General features: G+C 40.4%; 1 protein-coding gene across 1 annotated transcript in view; it reads left to right on the forward strand.

Moving 5' to 3' along the window:
* The first annotated feature begins 8,506 nt into the window (after nucleotides 1-8,506).
* The window catches only part of nfatc2a (nuclear factor of activated T cells 2a), a 332,314-nt gene continuing 317,602 nt past the window's right edge, over nucleotides 8,507-23,218 (forward strand). Inside the window, exon 1 of the mRNA XM_039734460.1 lies at nucleotides 8,507-9,219. Within this exon, the coding sequence (XP_039590394.1) occupies nucleotides 9,150-9,219 (70 nt within the window). The 5' untranslated portion in view covers nucleotides 8,507-9,149. The remainder of the gene's footprint in view (nucleotides 9,220-23,218) is intronic.

A 23,218-nucleotide genomic window follows, 5' to 3' on the forward strand; every position in this document is an offset into this window, starting at 1 on the left:
GCAATATTTCTAAAGTGTAAAAAGCAAGTTTTAGAAGGTATAGAAATCTGATGCCTGAAGGCTAAAGCTATGTTAAATACTAAACTTTAGGTGAAGTCAGGCAGATCTAAATTAAGTATAATGATAAACGTCAGAACTGCAATCTTTTCATGATACCCCAAATCAATAGTTTTAATTTTGAAGTTAGCCTAAAAACAGAGAAGTATTCCCCGTGAATCTCAAACAAACAATCATTCAAACCTTTTTGGATAAAACACAAGATGCTGTTCTGCTATTATAAAGACATGCCCTCTGTACTGTCCCAGTCAGGTAGTGATATACTTACAGTCTAACATAAATTTCTTTTTTTGATATACTGAAATAAACCTACTGTATTCTTCAACATATAAGGCTGTTGAAAGTAAATATTATTAATGTCTGCATGAATAACCAAAAATGATCAGCCATCATGAGATCTGCTCAGACCCACTGATAGAAGCCCTAGAACTCGATTCATTTTACAGAGACTGCTTGGCTCTTATGCAAGCAGGGGTCTGTTTCACCCATGGATATCGGCTGACTGGTGCTGCTGACAGGAAACATGCCCTCCAATTGGACGGCTTATTCATACTCTCATTTTGCTAGACCAGAAATTTCTATCACCGTTTACATTCTGAGATCATCAATAAAAATGTTTACTAGACTTTAATATTGTATTTATTATATTGGAATGCATTTGGTATCAGATTTGCTTCCATTGATTTCATTTGTACCTATTTGTTTACCAGTTGATTAAGAATAAACTACAAGATAACAGACAAAGAAATTAGAACAAATTTTTTTAAAAAATGACTACAGACTGTTTTGCAATAAAATCTATGACTGCAACAGGAATCTTTCTGAATTTCATAGAGCAAAACATATGCTATTAGTAATTCCTGAGACTGCAGGCAGAGCTGAGGTAGGCATCTAATTAAATGATAAGTTCAATTAACAGAAAGCATTGCCTATGAAAGTGGTCTGAACAAAAACGTACGGTCACCGCAAGCTTTGAGGAACAGAACCGAGGATGCCTACCTAGTCTTACCCAGCTAATCCCTTTTTTATTTTGTTTAGTGACTAATTGCTCATTGATAAAGATGGGTGAATTGACTTCATGATGTGTAATTCAAAGTTTTGTTTAAAATACAAAGATCAACACCCCCAAACAATTGTTTTGCTTTTTCAATACATACAGCAAATAAGGTGGCATCCTTACGTCCTTGATTTCCTTGACACATAAACACTGTTATGCAAATAATGTCCTCCTATATACATGGGGACTTCCACTTGACTTACATAAAATGTTTTATAATGAATGATATGTGCAGGTTAAACATTTGTGCATTTTTCTTGAGTGAAGGAATGAATGCTGCAGTTGTCCACGGCTCTTTAGACTGTGGAAAATGCTGCCTGCCACTTTCACTTCACTCTTGCTTCCCTAAATCATGCTACAAAAGTTGACACCTTTTTAAGAAGTTAATGTTTTTTGCTTTGTGAGAACCGTATCAAAAAATAGAATTTGGTCACAGTATGAAATTTGTATGCTCTTTCATTGTGTCTTAAGTGTATTGGGATGTGAGGGGGCTTCAGTTTTCTCTCCACATCCCAAAAAACAAGTGTGTCAATTCAACTGAAGACTTGGTTTCCTAGCTGCAGGTATATATGAGGGTTCTGCAGCAGACTGGAGCCCTGTCCGAGACGTGTCCATCTCTTGCACGTCATGCACTGGCTCAGAGTCATTGTGACCCTGAACTTGATTAAACCAACACAGTAATAAATGGGTAGGTTGTTTTGCTTCAAGATATCTCTTTAAGCAATGGAATGCCTTAAAAATTTACATTTCCTGCTGTACAAACGTTTGGAAGTATTCTTTCACTTTATCAATGTGCAACTATTGCCATAATTTCAAAATTTAATTTTTTTATAATACAATAATTAAATTATCTCCAGATTAAGACATTTTAACCACAACAAGGAGGTACCTCATTATCCAATGCCCAGAAATGTGGCCAAAAGCAATGCTGATTCAGCTCTAGTTGCATTTTATATAAAAATAATGCACATAAAGTTTTCATTGAGTTCAAGAATGCCATCTCACACTTTTCTCCTCCAATGACTCTTAATTAACATGTTGGACATATGGAATGCCTTTTCTGTTTGTTTATCCAGAGATTAGATGTGGCACTGCCAGGAGGAAAATGAATGAAAGGGAGAGAGAGTGAGACTTGAAAGTAGGGCACCAGATGTCTGAGTAGTGAATTTTCAGACTGGCATTTGGTATTATTTATAGCCAACAGGAGTGCAATGAATCAGGCCACTGCAGATAATAAGCATAGGTACTTTAGGGTCTACATATTGCACACGTCTGGTAAAACTATGTTTAATTATTGCAGCTTCCCTAAATTGAATTATTTCATTCATATTTATTATAAATGTCTAGAATAGATTTGTGTGTTACGGTAGAAGCCTATAAAAATACTAAAACAGATCTTGCATTACTGTCAAATATAACAAAGCAACAGAAATATATAACTTAATTTTCCATATACAGTATTGTATTTATATGCAACATGATTATATTTCCAAAATAACTACAATAACTTCTGAAAGTGGGCAACTCTGTACACATAAGGTTTCGGCAACTTATTTTCCAGTTTTTCATCTACAGAGCCCTAGACTAGAAAGAATGAACTGTATTGAATGACGAGGATTCATTACATCAACATATTTGCAGGACGAGGCTTCAGTGACTGCTTGCGGTTGATTTTGATAGCAAAATAGCAGTACGCCACTGCCTGATGTACTGTATACTTATCATGTTTCTCTGTCACTTCTTAAAGTTTAGCAACTCATATCTTCTGTTTTATCCTCTATAAACAATGACTATTAGAAATGTGGAACTGTAATGCTAAGACACACTTGTAGGGTTAGATAAATGTACCATTTCAATAACAGACCACAACTTGTAATGGCTGAACTCCCTGCCAGGCCTAACCAGTGTTCACGTCACTAAAATATTCAGCCATACCATGTTGCAGCAGGGAATATATTATCCATCAGGTTTTACTTCTCAGATCACTTTGACAAATGTGTTTTTTTTTATCCTGTGTTAGAACCTTTTCTAATCTCAAACCTCAGTAGATGACACAAGTCAGACTTCATAATTTTTTCCGAATTTTATGTCCAGTACTCAAAATATTAGTAAAAAAACAAAATCTAGCCACAATGGGGCCAACCAAGTAAACCTGGTGCTGGTCTGAAACCTGGTTAAATAGAGAGGGTTACTGTCAGGTAGGGCATCCAGCTATAAAACTTAACCAAAACCTTAATGATGGAATCAGTCCAATTAGCTTCAGAAAATGCTAGGGCATACCCAGCAGGCTGCATGCAGGGGGCCTTTTCTGACCCCAGTGGGAAATGAGCAAGGGCTACTGGGCCAAGGACAAGCCCGGCTAAACATTAGTCCAGAAGAAGAAGACAGGGAGGGGAAAGAAAATGGTAAGAGAGAAGACACAGAAGGTTGGGACAATGACTGGGAAAGGAAGAGAACTGGCAGATTTGAAGAGAACAAAGGAGAATAAAGCAAGAGAATTGGGAGGAGGCTTTAAATTGTTCTTGTAACAAATGAGCACGAGAGAAAGATTGTAGGAATAATAATATCCAAAGAAAGAAAAGATAGCCTTATCAGTGTGAACTGGAGTAATGATAGGGACATAAATGTCAAGTTGGGCCTTGGTGAGACTGTAGTTAATGTCATGTGTGCATATGCTCCTCAAGTAGGCTGTAAGGAAGAGGAAAAGAATGTTTTCTGGTCACAACAACAATACAAGAGGGTGAAAAGGTGGTGGTGATCTAAATGAGCATGAGGAAAACAGTAGAGAGATTATAGGAGAGGGTATATATATGGAAGGGTGAGGAGTACTATCCACCACTGATACTAATTTTAATGTATTGATCAATATTTACTACTTCACTTTTACCCAAAGTTTATTCTTATCTGTGTTGATAAATTAGTGTTTAATTTATGGAAGTCTTTAACTAAGCTAAATACTGTAAGATACTATCTAGATGTTAAATCCCAAAGTTTGTTAAAAATGACAACATAACAATGTTAAATGTGCTATAAAAACAGACCTTCCACACATTTTGAATATCAAAAGTCTTTTAAAAACCTGAACGCATAAAGCCTGAGATTTCAGCATGCACCAGGGCCAAAAGGTGTAGTGCTAAGGAAAGCAGATTATGCAAAAAAAAAAAAAATAAAAAATCCATAAAGAGTAAGTGATTGCTTTCTCAGTACTGGAGGGACTTGTGGTTCATGACCTGCCTGGAGGAAGTAGGAAACTCTGTTCAGAAAATCCAAGACATTTTTCTCTTGAAGAGCTCCTGTGTTTGATTTCCTTCACAAAGTTTGTGGGAGTGAAACCACAACTAGCAGGTGTGACGATGTGGGTCCACTGCAGACTCCCTCTTCACATATGGGAGTCTCTCAAACCCAACACCGATAGTTATGAACGAGCTGAGCGGACTAATAGGCACAAATCTCACTTGGAGCAAGGGGATGATGGGAAAAAAAAGTACACATTACAGTGTTTAGTAAAAGCTAAAGTGGGGGATAAAAAGAAATCCAATAAAAGCAGAGGTTAAATGCAGTCACTAGCTCCTTCCGATCTCAGCCCACCTCCTTCGTCTCCCCGGCGCACCCATCACTCGTACAACCAGTGGAGACTCAGTGGCCATGAACTTCATTCCTCCGACACCTGTCTTGGCTGCCTCCAAACCTCGCAGCCAAACAGCCAGAGATCGGCTCTTCTCCCGTCTTCCTTTGCACTCCCACAATCATACCTCGGACACATAGGGAGATCATCTGCCATGTTCGCCCCTCTCGACACTTTTATTTAGTGGATCGAACCAGCCCCTTAAGCGCCACAGCCTACGCTCCTTCGTTGGGTCCCAGCTCATGCTGCCTTTTCTCCCTGTAGGTGGCCCATTCGTCCGCCCGAAACTGCTCTACCTCTGTTCGCTCTACCTCTGTTCTCCCTACCTTTCCCCCTGTGCCGGCCCATACTTATACAGCTCCAAGGGCGCAGCATCTTAATCACATACCGTAGGATGCCGATGAAGAAATTGAGAATGATCGCACCCTCACGTGCAGGTGTAACTCGCCCCAATCACCTCATTAACTCCCTGTGTTCGTGCAACCGCCCCCACGGAGATTGACATGGCTATCTGGATTATTTAAAACTGGCCATTCTTTGGAAAACGTGGACCTGCTATACTATAACAGGTTCACATTAATAGGCTCAATGATCTGCAAGGCTGTCTGAAGCAAACAGACTTGCATTTCCTAACTTCCAAATTGTCTCTCTCTTTTTTTGTTGTTCCGTCCTAAATGTAACACTTGCATGGGGGACTTTAATGAGTGATTTAGAACTTATCCCAAAATTGCCTATACATACGGCATGACAATGAAATGGTAAAACGTTCTTAAATCTACTTAATCCATTCCTGGTCATGACAGACAGAATCAATCCTAGTAGCATTAGTCATCTGTCTATCATAGGCCTCACTCATGCATACATGCACAGGTCCAATTTAAACTTGTCAACTAACCATCTTTGGGATGTGAGAGGAGAAGCAGACAATCTGGAGAAAAAACATACCTACAGCAACCAGACCAATAACTAAAGCCCAGGGCACTGGATCTGTGAAACTGCAGCGATAATTCCTAAATCATATGTAATCCAAGATAACAACAGCAAATAACAATGAATATTAAGCACTTTTCCCACAGTGGTTAGTTCGCTCCCTTATAGTTCTCCATCCATCCATTTTCTAACCCGCTGAATCCGAATACAGGGTCACGGGGGTCTGCCGGAGCCAATCCCAGCCAACACAGGGCAGGAACCAATCCTGGGCAGGGTGCCAACCCACCGCAGGACACACACAAACACACCAAGCACACACTAGGGCCAATTTAGAATCGCCAATCCACCTAACCGGCATGTCTTTGGACTGTGGGAGGAAACCGAGCCAGAGGAAACCCATGCAGACACGGGAGAACATGCAAACTCCATGCAGGGAGGACCCGGGACGCGAACCCGGTCTCCTAACTGCGAGGCAGCAGCACTACCACTGCGCCACCCTCCTTATAGTTCTGAAGATCTGGTTTTGATTCCTACTCCAATCACCATTTGTTTGAATATGCATTTTCTCCCTGTGTTCACTTGGGTTTGCTCCTACATTCCAAACATGGACACGTCCAAAACAACTAAACTAGGCTTAGATAAGTGTAGGTGCATATGCAATTGTGACCTCTGATAGACTTACATCATATGTCAAGTGATTTCCTGCCTTAAACTTGATGTTGTCGGGATTTGTTTTACCTATCTGGATGATGGACAACAGAAAATCATAAAAGCACCTCACATTTTGTTAATATATTAGGTGGTTTAAACAATTCTATCTTATCATTGTTGTCATCACCATTTTCATTCTGTTTATCCAGGTGAAAGTTGTACTAACAATATGCTTACCTGACCAGGCTTCTTTGTCCCTAACAGCTTTCTGAAGTAGTTTATGGGGAATAATCATATAAGGCCAGAAGAATCAAGAAATATAATCCCTACTGTATTTGGACTGCCCTGTGGTCTTTTTCCACAAAACCTTGTATGCCTCTTGTCCAAACAACTTCAGCTATCTCCTCTGAAGAAGGAGCAGTTCTGCTCTGAGCTCCTTACGTATTTGTAAGCTCCTAGGGACTGAAAGAATGAGAATGCGAGTAGAAGAGCTTGCAATGAGTTTCCTGTGCATGGATGCTGGGTTCACTCTCTGTGACAGAGTAAGAAACTTGGAATACAGGAGGACAATTACATAGGATACAGATAAACAAGATATTTACAATAATTCTTTGTACAATTTAGCTTTTTGGTTTTCTTCAAACAGGATTAAAAACATTTTCTAAAATTTCACACAGGCATTTTCAGTTTGTGGTTTTGCAATTACGTGAAGTAGTTTTCATGAAGACATCTTTAAATTGCCGATCAGGAAGCAAATACCTTTCATGTAGAGCAGCATCTGGGACTGGGACTGGGACTGGGACTGTGTCTGAAGTCACTTGTAATTATTCTGAATAATGAATTTGCTGCAGAACCTGATGAGCATTACTTATTTGAAAAGCCACAGATGTCTAATTGTACATTTATCAGATATATGCCCTTGAGTTACACTGACTAGCACCCATAAGGCTGTGCACCTCATTAGCGGATTACAAATAAATACATTATGCTGAAAAATGACCATTAGGACTGCATCAAATAATCTACTGTTAAAATAGCATTATTTATATTATAATTAAAGCCCAATATGAAAGGCGTTGAATTTAAAGGATCTACAGAAAACAAAAATCTTCCAGCCTACCTCCTGTTTGAATCTGAGAATGTGTTGCAAGTCTTTGGTAACAGAAATTGAGAACAATTCCAAATACATTCCACATTTATGCATACCGGGTGCAAAGCACCGTCCAAAATGAAAATTACCAAACATTTCTTCTCAGTCGTCAAGCAGCTCAGCCATCAGCCCCCCTAGGCCAGTCTGTTCCTCTAGGTGTTTATTAAACATCGTGTACTGCTCTGCAGAATTTGTTCCACCATACTTCCTTCTATCTCTTCTTTACGTTGTTGCTTTATTTTGAAATGTGGTGGTATTTCCGCTCATGAATGGCAAGCATCCTGAAGTGGCATTCCAGTGCAGGAAAATACCCCTTTCAATTGCAGGATGCTGTCCTAATGAAATTCAATTTCCTCCTGCTACCTTGTGGCTGAAATCACAACATACTTTGATTTTAATTCATTCTAACTAGGTTGTGATTACTGGCTGCCTTGGTCGCTGTGTCCTAAGGCCTGCATGTCAATCGACTTTAATCACATCCTTGTTCAAATGACTTAGGCATTTATGACATGTTTGAAATACCTTCAGATTAAATAAAGAACAGCAAATTAATTGAGAATTAAATATCATAACATACACAGGATATTTCGGGGAAAAAAATGGAAAAGATAGGAGGCAAAAACTGATGAAAAAACTTACATTAACAGGACTGATACAAACGGAATAACGGGAAGCTTCAAGAATATGAGCTTTGTGACAAAACCTTCTAGAAAAAGGTGCAGCACCATTAGGTAAAAGATAATGTCACCACAGGTTAAGTCTGTTCTCCTTATGCTTTCAGTTTTAAATCCTGCTTTCGTACAATACTGTACACGTGAGCCACGTCTTTACTAATAGCAACCCATTCGTGGACGGCAGTTTTAATCTTCCCGAAAAAGTCTGAAAAATCCTTACACCTCTTGGCCAGTTTTGGCTGGAGTTTTAACTTTTTTTAACGTACCGTGCTGTAAATAGCATATTCCCAATTCGTAGTAGAACTGCAATGACTCATTTCTTTCTAACAGTTGCTAAGCTCATTAGAAAATGCAAAATATTGGAGGAAACTATGGAATCCTAAAGAGATTTTCCATGCAGGAACAGAAAGGCATGGAAGGTGGCGTTGCAGTGAGCCTGCGCGATGGATGAATTTATTTAAACGGGGTGAACCCACATTACCAGCTCCCCCCCAAACGGCAGGCATCGACAACATGGGGATTCCGTTAAGAAGTGTCAGGGCTAGGCATGCTGCTGGTGTGCACGTACAAGGTCTGGAAGCCATTAGGCGCGAGTTTACAGGGATTCGGACAGAGAGGCTTTCTTTCTTCCTCCTCCTTCTCTTTCAAGTCGCAATCAGCAGTCGGATTCTCTCCCTCGAAACACCACAATGGACGCGTTGTACGGCGGAGCTGAAAAAAGCCGCAGAAATGCCTTTGGCGCAGCTTTGTGCGACGTCATGGATTCCTGAGAGCCGGCTTCGCAGGAAAGCCCTGAGTCCGCGACATGGATCCGCTCCAGGGTTACCATGGAGACACGGATAAACAGGAGGAAACACTGAGGGAATCCCGTTATTTTACAGAATTCAACCACTATAAACAGTCAGAGCTCCTCGAGAAGTCGAGCAGCGGCAAGCAGAGCACGGGCCGGGTCGAGTTGAACAAGAGAATGCGCACGGGCCCCCGAGAGTCCCCACCACTGCTCATATGTACAGAGAGCCAGCTGCATGGAGGCTGCTTCTCCCGCACCATCGCATCATGAGGTCCATGGATCAAGGTAGGGATGAGCGGCATAGCGCGACTCTCCGGCAGATTGGGACGCGCACATTAGTTAAATAAGACGAGAATACGAGAAAAGGGACCAGTGATGTAAATATTTCAGAAAGCTATTAAAGGAAAAAATGTACAATTATCAGAAAATTTCGTTTACAGTTATTAGCAAAAAGTACTCATTTTAGCTAAATGTAAATTTGGTTATGCAAAAGAGACAGAGCGAAATTTATTTCACTGATTAATTCCTTTAGGGTGACATGCACGCCGATTTGTAGAAATTAGTTACGTATCATTGGAAAGGGAGTACAGTATGTAATATAACAGTTTTTAAATTAAAATAAAACTGACATTTAGTAAGAAGGAAATTGGTACCCGCGTTAGTCATTGAAAATTTATATTGATCTCTTAACTATGTAAATATAAAAATGTCACTAATTGGACAGTGTAAATTAAAGATTTCAAGATTCATTTTTAAATTACGTAAACGAGAAAAAATAAGCTGTTTTAAATAAACTATTTAGATTTTTTTTATATATAAAAACTGATGCTGATCAGAAAGGTTTATATTCTTTCAAACAGACTGGCAGCTCTTTCATGTTTAACGGGACCATGTAATGGATTAAGTGTTCTTCGGAAATGAGTAACTTTCAAATAACATGTATGAACTTTAAAATAAATCTAGAAATGTTGACACATCCAAGAAACTGGCTGTGCATTTCAGTGACTTAATGGTGCTAAACGAACATGAGCACTGCCTGGATTGCACAGATTTCCATCAACGTGTAGAGAGCAATATAAATGGAAAACTGACTGAAGTAGAATATCCAGAATGACCTAGAATACTCTTTGGTAGCAATGGATTGAATGTGGGCTGGTGGCGCCGTCATTAGTATTTCTATTTGGTCATTGGCCATGTCGAGATTACATTTATGCAGGTCGTTCTGGCTTTGTCTCACAGCTCAGAGTTGTTAGGGTGAAGTGAAATGAAGACTTTAAACTAGTCTGGTATTAGAAAGAAACTGCCTTGTGACGGACACACACACCATTCACCCTTAGTTCCTGCTTTATTATAGTGGTTTGGGGTTGCCCCCTCCCCACCTCCAGTCCCTGGGATAAAGTGAGTTCAGGAAGTGGTGTATTTAGTATATCGGGAAATTAGACATGTTTTACACTTTTTTCTTGTTTGTATCATGTGAGTAACACTTTATATGAAAATTATTCATTTTTGAGAACATCTTTTTGTATAGGTAGTAGATGATTTTTGTTTTAAATCACTAACAGAGAAAATTACACTGAAAAGTCAAAATAAAGTGATAGTACATTTAATTGAGAGAATATAATTAGAACCATAGCACCATTGATCCGAATATTCCAAATGAAATATGCTGGGCATATCAGGTTGTTTTGTAAATGTGGCAAAGCTTGTACTTTATGACAGAGGACAAATGCAATGCTGCTTCAGGAGCACAAATGACTAGATGGCAGAAACAGTCAAGAGCAGACAAGAGCACAACGACGTGCAAGTAGGTGGCATTGGAAGCAATTATTAGCAACCCAGAGAGGAACACAAGGAGAAAACGGTGTCACAAGAAGGAGGAAGTCTTGAAGGATTATTTAAAGTTCAACATTTCTGATAGCAGAGAGTCTCTTATTATGGAGCGTGGGCCCTAGAGTTAAAAAAAAAAAAAACACATTTATTTTAGCTGATCTCGAGAGAAGAGGCACAGTGAGTACAGCATATGTGCTGACACAGAAATACAACTGGGTTATGAGTGGAGGGAAAACGTTTAGCAAGTAGAAGCATTCTGGGTGAGCCAGAGCAATGAGAAAGCAGTCATCCATTTGTTTCCCAATATTTTACTTTTCGGTGAAGTAGCTAATCATTACAACAGAAATGTTAATGAAGGGGTACGATCATATGAAGTTATTGGTGTAACAGGTGGGAAAGTGGCACTAGTTTGAGGTTTGTTCATATTTTAACTGTAATTAAGAAGAATATTCCTAAGGGAATATACTCTGAAAAACCAAAGGTTAAGGCCACTAAGTAGACAAGTATCTGTCTAATAAAAATATACTGAAATAGAAATAAATCACAAAGGAAAAATAAAACTTAACAAACAAAAGGTTTAATATTTTATAAAAAAGGATAATTTTCACAGCTAATATTTTTCAAGAGAACTGACATTTCACATTACACAAATCCATCTGATAGGATGTGCATATACAAGAAAAAAACAGACATCTCTATACATTACAATACAGAAGAAAGGGGTGACATTGAAATCAGAAAAGTGAGGGCAAAGTGAAAACATGCTCTTCATGTTATCGCACTGATTTATAAAGGGACAATCATATCGTCATTTGGGACATCAGTACTCTCACATGGCAAAGGGGGAAGCCAAAGGAATTTATATATTTATATATGTATTAAAAAATAAAGCTACATTAACTAAAAAAGAAAAGAATACCATGACAGAGTATATGTTTAATCAAGTGAATTTTAGTAACCTAAATGGTGACTGCAGGTTATCATTCAAGTTATCAATGTGGTGGCTTAAGGAATGTTAGCACTGTTCAAGGTGGGGAAAAGGTCAAATAAAGCTATGAAATAGTTAAAATGAATAGAAAGTAATGTAAGTAATATTTCATTGTTTTTTCATCTCTTCAGGAAAGTATTTTTTATTGCCATGAATTGTGTAGTTGACAGAAATCATTCTAGTTATTAATTGAATAATGGAAACAAATGTTCATGTTACTTAGTGCCGGAAAACCTAGAATTTGGTTTATGACCTTTGACTTTTGGCTCAAGTTCTTAAACAAATACAGTGCCAATGGTTTTTATGTTGGTTTTCCATTGTCCAGATGCAGCGTTTTGGCCTGTGAATCTTCAACATTGATTGATGCATGTATTGTTTTCCTAGATGGCCGTGCTGGCTGAGAGGCACTTATTTTCTGCACATGTTGTGCCTCAATGTCAGGCCATGGTTTCTGTGTGCCAAGATTTGCCAGCATTAATGTTTTGTTAATGGTTAGTAAAACTACAAACATCTGAAGAGACCAGTGTAGGAGATAGGCTAAGGTAGCAGTTGTTTTTTGCTCTTTACAAAACCATGTTTATATTCAGTGAGGAAGGCAAGGCAAATTGTTTTGCATATTTGAATCTCAAAATATGCCTGTGAGTTACAAAGCTTCTTTGTGTGATGTCATACTACATTTGTATCATTCCGAAAAATTATTCCATATGGAACAACTCGCAGAGTTTACAGGTGGGAAAATAATAATTTAATTTTAACAATGTAATCTTCCAATTTTGTTATAATAATCGGCAATCTGGTGTCAACCAAAGGAAATTAAAAACTACAGAGGCATTAAACTCAATTTCTTAGGTTTAGCAGAGATGTGAGGGAGGTTGCAAAATCTTAATGTAATACTTTTGCAATTGTTTAGCTGATACCTGCATTAAGAAAAAAAATGTACAGACATTATAGCTCAATATGCAGACAATATACTGGTCAATGCAGGGGTTTGAAATAAAGTCACAGTGGCCACTTGACTCAAACTGATGCCTTTTAGAGGAATATGATGATGATATATGATTGATAGATAGATAGATACTTTATTAATCCTCAAGGGGAAATTCACATACTCCAGCAGCAGCATACTGATAAAGAACAATATTAAATTAAAAATAAAAATGCAGTGCAAGTTAAAAAATGCAGGGTGGAGAGTGCAAGGCAGGTATAACAGACAATATCATTGTATAATGTTAACATTTACCCCCGGGGTGGAATTGAAGAGTCGTATAGTGTGGGGGAGGAAGGATCTCCTCAGTCTGTCAGTGGAGGAGGACGGCGACAGCAGTCTGTCGCTGAAGCTGCTCCTCTGTCTGGAGATGATACTGTTTAGTGGATGCAGTGGATTCTCCATGATTGACAGGAGCCTACTCAGCACCCGTCGCTCTGCCACGGATGTCAAACCGTCCGGCTTTGTGCCTACAATAGAGCCTGCCTTCCTCACCAGTTTGTCCAGGCGTGTGGCGTCTCTCTTCTTTATGCTGCCTCCCCAGCACACCACCATGTAGAAGAGGCCGCTCACCAAAACCGTCTGATAGAACATCAGCAACATCTTATTGCAGATGTTGAAGGACGCCAATCTTCTAAGGAAGTATAATCGGCTCTGTCCTCTCTTGCACAGAGAATCAGTATTGGCACTCCAGTCCAATTTATCATCCAGCTGCACTCCCAGGTATTTATAGGTCTGCACCATCTGCACCCAGTCTCCTCTGATGATCACGGGGTCCAAGAAGGGCCTGGGCCTCCTAAAATCCACCACCAGCTCCTTGGTCTTGCTGGTGTTCAGTTGTAGGTGGTTTGAGTCGCACCATTTAACAAAGTCCTTGATTAGGTTCCTATATTCCTCCTCCTGCCCACTCCTGATGTAGCCCACGATAGCAGTGTCGTCAACGAACTTTTGCACGTGGCAAGACTCTGAGTTGTATTGGAAGTCCAATGTATATAAGCTGAACAGGACCGGAGAAAGCACAGTCCCCTGCAATGCTCCTGTGCTGCTGACCACGATGTCAGACCTGCAGTTCCCGAGACGCACATACTGAGGTCTGTCTGTAAGATAGTCCACGATCCATGCCACCAGGTATAAATCTACTCCCATCTCTGTCAGCTTGTCCCTAAGAAGCAGAGGTTAGATGGTGTTAAAGGCGCTAAAGAAGTCCAGAAACATAATTCTTACAGCACCACTGCCTCTGTCCAAGTGGGAGAAGGATCGGTGTAGCATGTAGTTGATGGCATCCTCCACTCCCACCTTCTTCTGGTATGCGAACTGCAGAGGGTCGAGGGCGTGGCGGACCTGTGGCCTCAGGTGGTGAAGCAGCAGCCCCTTCAATGTCTTCATCACATGTAGCATCAGGGCGGTAGGCCTAAAGTCATTTAGCTTACCGGGACTTCATACCTTTGGGACTGGGGTTATGCAAGATGTTTTCCAAAGCCTCTGGACTCTCCCCTGTTCCAGGCTCAGGTTGAAGATGTGCTGTAGAGGACTCCTCAGCTCCAATGCACAAGCCTTCAACAGTCATGGCACTACTCCATCTGGACCTACTAGTTTGCTGGCATGAAGTCTCCTCAGCTCTCTGCTTACCTGGGCTGCTGTAATTGTGGGTGGGGGGAAACTCTGTCCTATGCTGGTATCAGCAGAAGGAAGGTTGGAGGATGCAGTACTCTGAGGTGAGAGTGAGAGTGGGTTAGAGTGGTCAAACCTGCTAAAAAAGTTGTTCATCAGTTTTGCTTTCTCCCTGTCTCTCTCGATGGAGGCACCCCGCTTCAAGCTGCAGCCAGTGATGATCTTTTTGTGATAGGTAAATTAAACACCAGGATAAATTAGAAAAATACTGTAGTCATCTTGAATTGTTTCCATGAGGCTTTGTAAACATGGATTGTGCTTGGTGAACAACTGTTATCTTCATATTATTGTATATGTTTTCCGATTATTTTCTTATTTTTTTTCTCCATTTAATTTGCTTAGTTTATGTTTAGTTGTTTGTGTCAACATGCTACCAATGTAATATTACACACCACAGAAGATGTATTAATATGCTACAGGTATTGATGCCATGTCTCTGCCAATGTGTGATGGATCCACCATCATTCTACATAAAGCACATTGCAAACAAATCTAACTCAGTGGAACATTGTCTCTGTCAGAAAGGGGACAGAATGTATTTGGTTTTTTAATAAAGTATAAAAAACGTTTCTATTATAAAAGAAATCTTGGGGAGGGAGACTAGGGAGACGAGACGTGATCTTCTCGGAAGACAATGTGAAGTCCCGCAAGAGACACTTTAACTTCCTCCCAGCTCTTAAAACAACGACAAGCAATGCACGCAGCATGCCAGCAGCAGAAAGCCAGCAGATGATCCGACCGTTTCTTCTTACACGCGTTAAGCCACCCTAACCCCCCACCCCTCACAATACGAGCGGCAGAGACACGAAGTGGCAAAAGAGCAGCTGTTGTACAGATTTTAAAATGCTCGACAGGCAGTGCGACAGTAGCAGAAGAAAGACAGCAGATGATCCAACGGCATCTTCTTAGCATGCGTTCAGCTGCCCCTGCCTTAACAATGCGAGCAGTGTTTATACGTCCTGCGAGAAAGAGATGTAACCACGCCTGGAGCCAGAAATAAAGGACAAGTATTGTTTTTACAACATCACAAGGCAGTGAGACATCAATTAAAACAAGTCCATGGACATCTAACTTAGCAGTTGTTGGATTGCTTTTGGCAGACAAACTTCATGTGCTCCCAGCTCTTAAAACGACAAGCGGCAAGCAAAACACACAGCTCTCCAGCAGCAGAAAGCCAGCAGATGATCCGACCGCTTCTCCTTAGCATGCGTTCAACCACCCTAACCAACCACCCACCCTTTACAACGTGAGAGACAGAGACAAGAAGTGGCAAAATGACAGCTGCTGTGCAGGCTTTGAAATGATCGGGCAGCGAGACAAGCAGAACAGGCAGCTTGCCAGCGGCAGAAAGACAGCAGATGATCCGATGGCATCTCCTTAACGTGCATTCAGCCACACCCCCTTCACAACGCGAGCAGCGTTATAAGTCCTGCGAGAAGGAGATGTAACTACGCCCGGGGCTGGAAATAAAGGACAAGTATTGTTTTTACAAAAGGTTTAAGGTAAAAGTGAAAATAATGCATATGTAACAATTCCAATGAAAATTACAATCTCTTTAAATTGTATATCCGGTAAACCAAACCTGGGGGTGGGCAAGTGAAGCGAGCAGGGGGAAGAGCCCCCTAGTTTATTATATTAACCAGGTGTTTAAGCTGGAGGAACACTAAATGAGTCAACACAATGTCTACTTGGAGAGCAGGTCAAATTTAAGAGCAGCAGGTACTGAATCTCATTGCCAAACAGTACAACTTGGAATCAATAAATGATTACATGATTCCTTCATTACTTTTTATCAACTTACTGTAATCTCTTATTGTTCTTCAAAGTTTCACAAGATGACTTAATTTCAACAGATAATCAACATGAACTTCTGTACTTAACCTATTGATTGAATAACCACTTAAAGAATATGTTGTGTTCAGCTGCAATTTTGGCACAACTTTTTTTCTTTTTCCAAACGAAACAGTCCTATGCTGAATTTAAACTTCAACAAGCTACTTCTATGTATTCACAGTCCAAAGCACTTGTTTTATTCTTTTCTTGCCTATACTGTTGTTCTTTGCTATTTGTGGGCATTATATGCAGTGTACATCTGCCTGAGGTTTTCATTCACTGTCAACTCTCACATATACAATATACTATCCCCTAAGACTGGCAAGTTGCTATGATAAAATCAAATATGTTTGATTTTGTTGTAACAAGTTGAAGAGCACTGTGACTGAGTCTGACAGTCATGGACGTTTGATGCAACTGCCCACTGACTTACTCTGATTTATAAACGAAGACTGCAACACAAAATTGGAAAGCAAATGTGGAGTGTGACACCAGACTTCAGTTTAGGACTAGGTCACTGTTTGTTGGGAGACTGGTTGAGAATTTTCATTGTACCTGAGAGCAAATTAGTTAGGAATTTAGTGTATAGTGAAGAATTTTAGTGCTTCCAGGAAAATAAAATAGGAAAGCATTTAGAAAGAACATATACAAATACTTATTAGGATAAAAGGAAAGGAATTGTTGTTTAATCAGCACTGGGACTTTGATTTTAACTCTCTTGATTTGTTCTTGACCGTCTCTCTTTAGAATGAGTGTTCTCTAGATCCATGAACACAGAGATTGGCAGGCCCTTGATTAAAAAGTTTGGTTTACAAGAATTTGTTGTATTTACTGTATCAATGAGGATATCGCCCTATCACACAGAAATAGTGCAGCAACCCTGTCCAGGAACCTTATTTCTCCTGATTGTGCTTGTAATCTTATTCTTTTGCTCATTAGCGAAAACACGTAATCACATGTGAGAATGACGAAACAGAATGACTTTCTTCTCTGCGGACTTAGCTCACATTTCAGCCTTCTACAATGCATGCAACATTGTGCTGCTGCACTATTTCTTTGGCTAGTCTCACAATCACTTTTTTCCTTACTTGTGAATAAGATTTCAAGGCACTTAAAATCCTCTAACCCTCAACATTTACCTAATCTCAGATTTGGAGATACTGATCCAAAACCCACCCTCATCACACTGTGATAAGGCTAAGAGGACAACATCTTCTACAAAGAAGCAGCAAAATTTGGGTTTCCAGATTGGACTATCTTCAGTCATCAGATGTACCTTGAAGTTCTGTCAGTCTTCTTTGTTCTGTCTTCTTCTTTCAGCTGCTCCCATTAGAGATTGCCACAGCAGATCATCTTTTTCCATATCTTCCTGTACTCTGCGTCTTGCTCTGTTACACCCATCACCTGCATGTCCCCTCTCACCACAACCATAAACTTTCTCTTAGGTCTTCCTCTTTTCCTCTTGCCTGGCATCTTTATCCTTAGCATCCTTTTCCCAATATACCCAACATTCCTCCTCTGCACATGTCCAAAGCAACACAATCTTGCCTCTCTGACTTTATCTCCAAACCGTCCAACCTGAGCTGACCCTTTAATGTACATGTTCTTAATCCTGTCTAACCTTGTCACACCCAATGCAAATCTTAGCATCTTAGTATTTGTTTTTTGGTCAGTGCTACCGTCTCCAACCTATAGTATATAACATAGCTGGTCTCACTACCATCCTATAGACGTTCCCTTTCACTCTTACTGATACCCGTCTGTCACAAATTACTTCTGGCACTCTTCTCCAGCCACTCCACCCTTCCTTCCCTCTCTTTTTCAATTCTCTTCCACAATCCCTGTTACTCTGTACTGTTGATCTCAAATATTTAAACTCATCCACCTTTGCCAACTCTACTCCCTGCATCCTCACCATTCCACTTACCTCCCTCTCATTTACATACATGTATTCTGTCTTGTTCCTACTGACCTTCATTCCTCTCCTCTTTAGAGCATATCTCCACCTCTCCTGGTTCTCCTCAACCTGCTCCCTACTCTCACAATGTCATCAACAAACACCATAGTCCACGGGGACTCCTGTCTAATCTCGTCTGTCAACCTGTTCATCACCACTGCAAATAAAAAAGGGCTTGGAGCTGATCCCTGATGTAATCCCATCACCACGACGAATGCCTCTGTCACTGCTACCGCAGACCTCACCATTGTCACTCTTCCCTCATACATATCCTGTACAACTCTTACATACTTCTCTGCCACTCCCGACTTCCTCATACAATACCACAACTCCTCTCGAGGCATCCTCTCATATGGTTTGTCCTGGTCCACAAAGACACAATCCAACTCCTTCTGGCCTTCTCTATACTTCTCCATCAACACCCTCAGAGCAAACATCGCATCTATGGTGCACTTTCTTGGCATGAAACCATACTGCTGGGTCACAAATCATCAACTCACTTCTTAACCTAGCTTCCACTACTCTTTCCCATAACTTCATGGTGTGGTTCATCCATTTTATCCTCCTGTAGTTACTACAGCTCTGCACATCCCCCTTATTCTTAAATATCGGCACCAGTGCACTTCTTCTTCACTACTCAGGCATCCTCTCATTTTCCAAGATTCCATTAAACAATCTGGTTAAAAACTCCACTGCCATCTCTGCTAGACACCTCCATGCTTCTACAGGTATGTCAGCTGGGCCAATGGCCTTTCCATTCTTCATCCTCTTCATAGCTGTCCTTACTTCCTCCTTGCTAAACTGTTGCACTTCCTGATTCAGTATCACCACATCATCCAACTTTTTCTCTCTCATTCTCTTCATTCATCAGCCTCTCAAAGTACTCTTTCTACCTGCTCAACACATTCTCCTCAATTGTGAGTATGCTTCCACCCTTAAACTTTGTTACCCTAACCTACTGCACATCTTTCCCAGCTTGGTCTCTCTGTCTAGCCAATCAGTACAGGTCCTTTTCTCCTCTCATACAACTTATCATATGTCTTTTCTTTAGCCGTCACCATCTCTCTCTTCACCTTATACCTTATCTCCTTGTACTCTTGTCTACTTTCTCCATCTCTCTGACTATCCCACTTCTTCTTCAGCAACCCCTTCCTCTGTATACACGCCTGTACTTACCCATTCCACCACCAGGTTTCCTTTTCTTCCTTCCTCTGTCCAGCACCAAGCACCCTTCTTCCTGTCACCCTTACTATTTCTGCTGTAGTTGTCCAGCTGTCTGGTAGCTCTTCACTGCTACCCAGTGCTTGTTCTACCTCCTCCCTGACCTTAGCCTTGCAGTCTTCCTTTTTCAACTTCCACCATTTGATTCTTGGTTCTGCCCTCACTCTCTTCCTCTTCTTGGTCTCCAACGTTATCATACAAACCACCATCCTATGCTAACTAACTACATTTTCTCCTGCCACCGCTTTGCAGTCTAGAATCTCCTTCAGATTGACCCTGCTGCATAGGATATAATCTACCTGTGTGTATCTTCCTCTTGTACGTCACCCAATGTCCATCCCTCTTCTTAAAATACATACAGTGATCCCTCGCTATATTGCGCTTCGACTTTCGCGGCTTCAGTCTATCGCGGATTTTAAATGTAAGCATATCTAAATATATATCATGGATTTTTCGCTGGTTCACGGATTTCTGCGGACAATGGGTCTTTTAATTTATGGTACATGCTTCCTCAGTTTGTTTGCCCAGTTGATTTCATACAAGGGACGCTATTGGCAGATGGCTTAGAAGCTACCTAATCAGAGCATGTATTAGGTATTAAATAAAACTCCTCAATGATATGCGATGTGCTTCCCAAGCGGTGCTTGATTGTTTGCTCTCAATCTCTCTGACATTCTCTGCTCCTGACGGAGGGGGTGTGAGCAGAGGGGCTGTTTGCACAGAGGCTGTTTGCCTAGAAGATACGGATGCTGCTCTAAAAATGCTGAAAGACTACCTTCACATTGCTCCCTTCTGTTGCGGCGGCTTTATCGCAGTGCGCATACTTAAAAGCCCAACAGCACGTATTGATTTTTTGATTGTTTGCTTTTCTTTCACTCTCTCTCTCTCTCTCTCTCTGACATTCTCTGCTCCTGACAGCGCTCCTTTGAAGAGAAGATATGTTTGCATTCTTTTAATTGTGAGAAAGAACTGTCATCTCTGTCTTGTCATGGAGCACAGTTTAAACTTTTGAATAAAGGGTGTTATTTCATGTCTAGAGGGCTCTAATAATGTTAACAGTGTGGGAGAGTTTATAAGGGCTTAAAATATCTAAAAATAACCATACAAACATATGGTTTCTACTTCGCGGGTTTTCACCTATCACGGGGGGTTCTGGAACGCAACTCCCGCGATCGAGGAGGGATTACTGCATTCACCACAGCCATGTCCATGCTTTTTGCAAAATCCACTATCGTCTGATGTTCTTCATTCCTCTCCTTGACACCATAACTACCCACTACCTCTTCATCTCCTCTGTTCTCTTCACCAACATGTCCATTGAAATACGTATGCACCAATCACCACTCTCTGTCCCTTGGGTACACTGTCCGTTACTTCATCCAACTCATTCCATCCATCGCACACCCAACTTGTGGGGCATCACACCTTCAGTTTCCAGCTTCATAATCATCACTCTGTCCCACACTCTTTTCACCTCCAAAACACTCTTGACATACTTTTCCTTCAGAATAACCCCTACCCCATTTCTCCTTCCATCCATACCATGATAGAACAATTTGAATCCACCTCCAATCCACCTAACCTTACATTTACTCTCTTGTACACACAATATGCCAGCCTTCCTTCTCTCCATCACATCAGGTAACTCTCTCCCCTTACCAGTCATACTGCCAGGATTCAAAGTTTCTACCCTCAGTTCCACTCGTCCACGTCTTCCCCCTCTTCTTCTCATTCTTTGGCCAACTGTAGCCAAATTTCCGCCAGCACCCTGTTGGCAAACCGACCTATCCGGTATGGAAATATGTATGGTTGTCTTCATATTGATCTGGCAAAGTTTTACACTAGATGTCCTTCCTGACCTAATCTTATTTATCCGGGGTTGGGACCGGAACAAAGAAACATTCTGGTTTTGTGCATCCCCTGTGGCTGGGTTTATGTTCTGTCAATGAAAATCATAAAAAGAAGAGGAAATAAGATGAACCTTAGGCAGAGTCAAGTACGCACATTGAGTGGACTCGACATCAAGTACATGAACAAAACTCTGGCTCTGCAAATACAAGAGGTTTAGGACATACAGCAGTAGCCCTGAAGCCCCATACTTTTAAATAACCTTTTACATGATACTGTTGGCTTGATTATTTGCACTGAAGGTACTAATAAGCTATCTCAAGTGAGAGCTACAAATAAACAAAAGAAGAAAACTGCACCCCCAAAATTAAATGACAGTTTTGATTTCCTCTGTTGATAATGAATTATTACCATTTTTAATGTTTTGAGAAACTGTCTGCTCTGCAAGTGGAAAGAAGCCCAAGTGTGAGAGCTTACTTGCTTGCAAGAGAGTAAGTATCTTTTATTAAACTTTTTCAAAAACAGTTTTGTCAGGTGGGTTCAGTTCAATTGTTGTTGCATAAATGAAGCGTTTAGTTCAGTTGCTTTCTGACCCTTTTGTAAAGAGCTCAGCTCAGTTGCACAAATTGACACTTTGAGAGGAGCTAAGGACACTTAAATGCAGTTGCTGCTGGACACTTGGAAAGAAGCTCTTTCTCTGGTACGAAATATTTCTTTTTATTTTTGATTAAGGATATATAATTTGTCATTAAGTAACTGGGCCATCCTGGAAATGTCATCACAGACTGAATGAAGGCCACAGAAACCCACCACAGTTGTAGAATTCTTTGTATTGCTTATTTTTACTGATATTAGTTATTATTTAAATAAAATAATTTTTAAGTAAAAGTTTAAACTCAATTTCTATGCCTGAATTTGTACTAGTGAGCCGAAAAATTAAGATTGATCACTCCTTGACTAACTGGCATCCCTTAAGGGTTTAAGCAGATGTATCTAAAAAGTCCCATGTTAGTGGTAAACTGGGTTGAAGTAAAGAAGTGAAAGTAAAGATAGCACCAGTCGGCAGCCTATTGATAAAGGGTTTTAACGTTGAATACACGGTGTACAATATCGAAATATGGACAGTGAGAAAGATAATAGAGTACAGTTAACAGTTGTATAGTGGTTTTGAGATTTATTTCTGTTTGCTTTTAGAAAAATAGCCTAAGAAGATTATTTGGTATCTTTCACGTTAGGTACACATCACAGATGCTCTGATAAAACAAGGGTGTATTAAGTGTTAACTTTACGATATGCTAGATGGTGCATCACAGACATTAGCACTGCTGCTAAGAATCCTACAGCAAATACTTTACAATTGTGGCCTAATCATAGTGAAACTCACTTAATAACGGAAAAATGAAACAGAAAAACTGTCCATCTGGCAGTTATTCCTGGTTTGTCAGTATTCCCATGTTGATCAAATACAGGAAGCTCTGTAGTCTACTTGTGTAGGAAGATAAGTAAATAAATCAAGGTAAACAGGTAAATAACATACAATATGGCTCATATAAGTAACATATAATGTTTTTCACCTAAAGACCATCTGAAAACATAATCACAAACAGATACCTTGGCGAGCTCGGTATGCCCTGTTGTTTTGTTGAAGGACATGTGTGTGGGGCAGTTTTACTGACATGATAACGCCCAACCTCTTGCTGCATCCAAATGGTGCCATCTTTCACCTTTATGCTTGGTGCAGCTGCGTTGTTTTTATGTGTGACTGGACGTTTCTTGTGGGGAGGGCTTCTGTTCTTTTTCTCTGATGTGGAACCCTCATTCTCATCTGATTTCACCGCTGTTATAGCATATCTTTATTTGAAAGCAGCAGTGTCAGATCGGGGGGAGCGTGAACATGACTGAGAGAATAAAACTGAATAAAAAAAATGCTAACCTTTACAAGTACCATAAA

The sequence above is a fragment of the Polypterus senegalus genome, chromosome 14, assembly GCF_016835505.1.
Source record: "Polypterus senegalus isolate Bchr_013 chromosome 14, ASM1683550v1, whole genome shotgun sequence".
In the NCBI taxonomy this organism is placed as follows: domain Eukaryota; kingdom Metazoa; phylum Chordata; class Cladistia; order Polypteriformes; family Polypteridae; genus Polypterus; species Polypterus senegalus.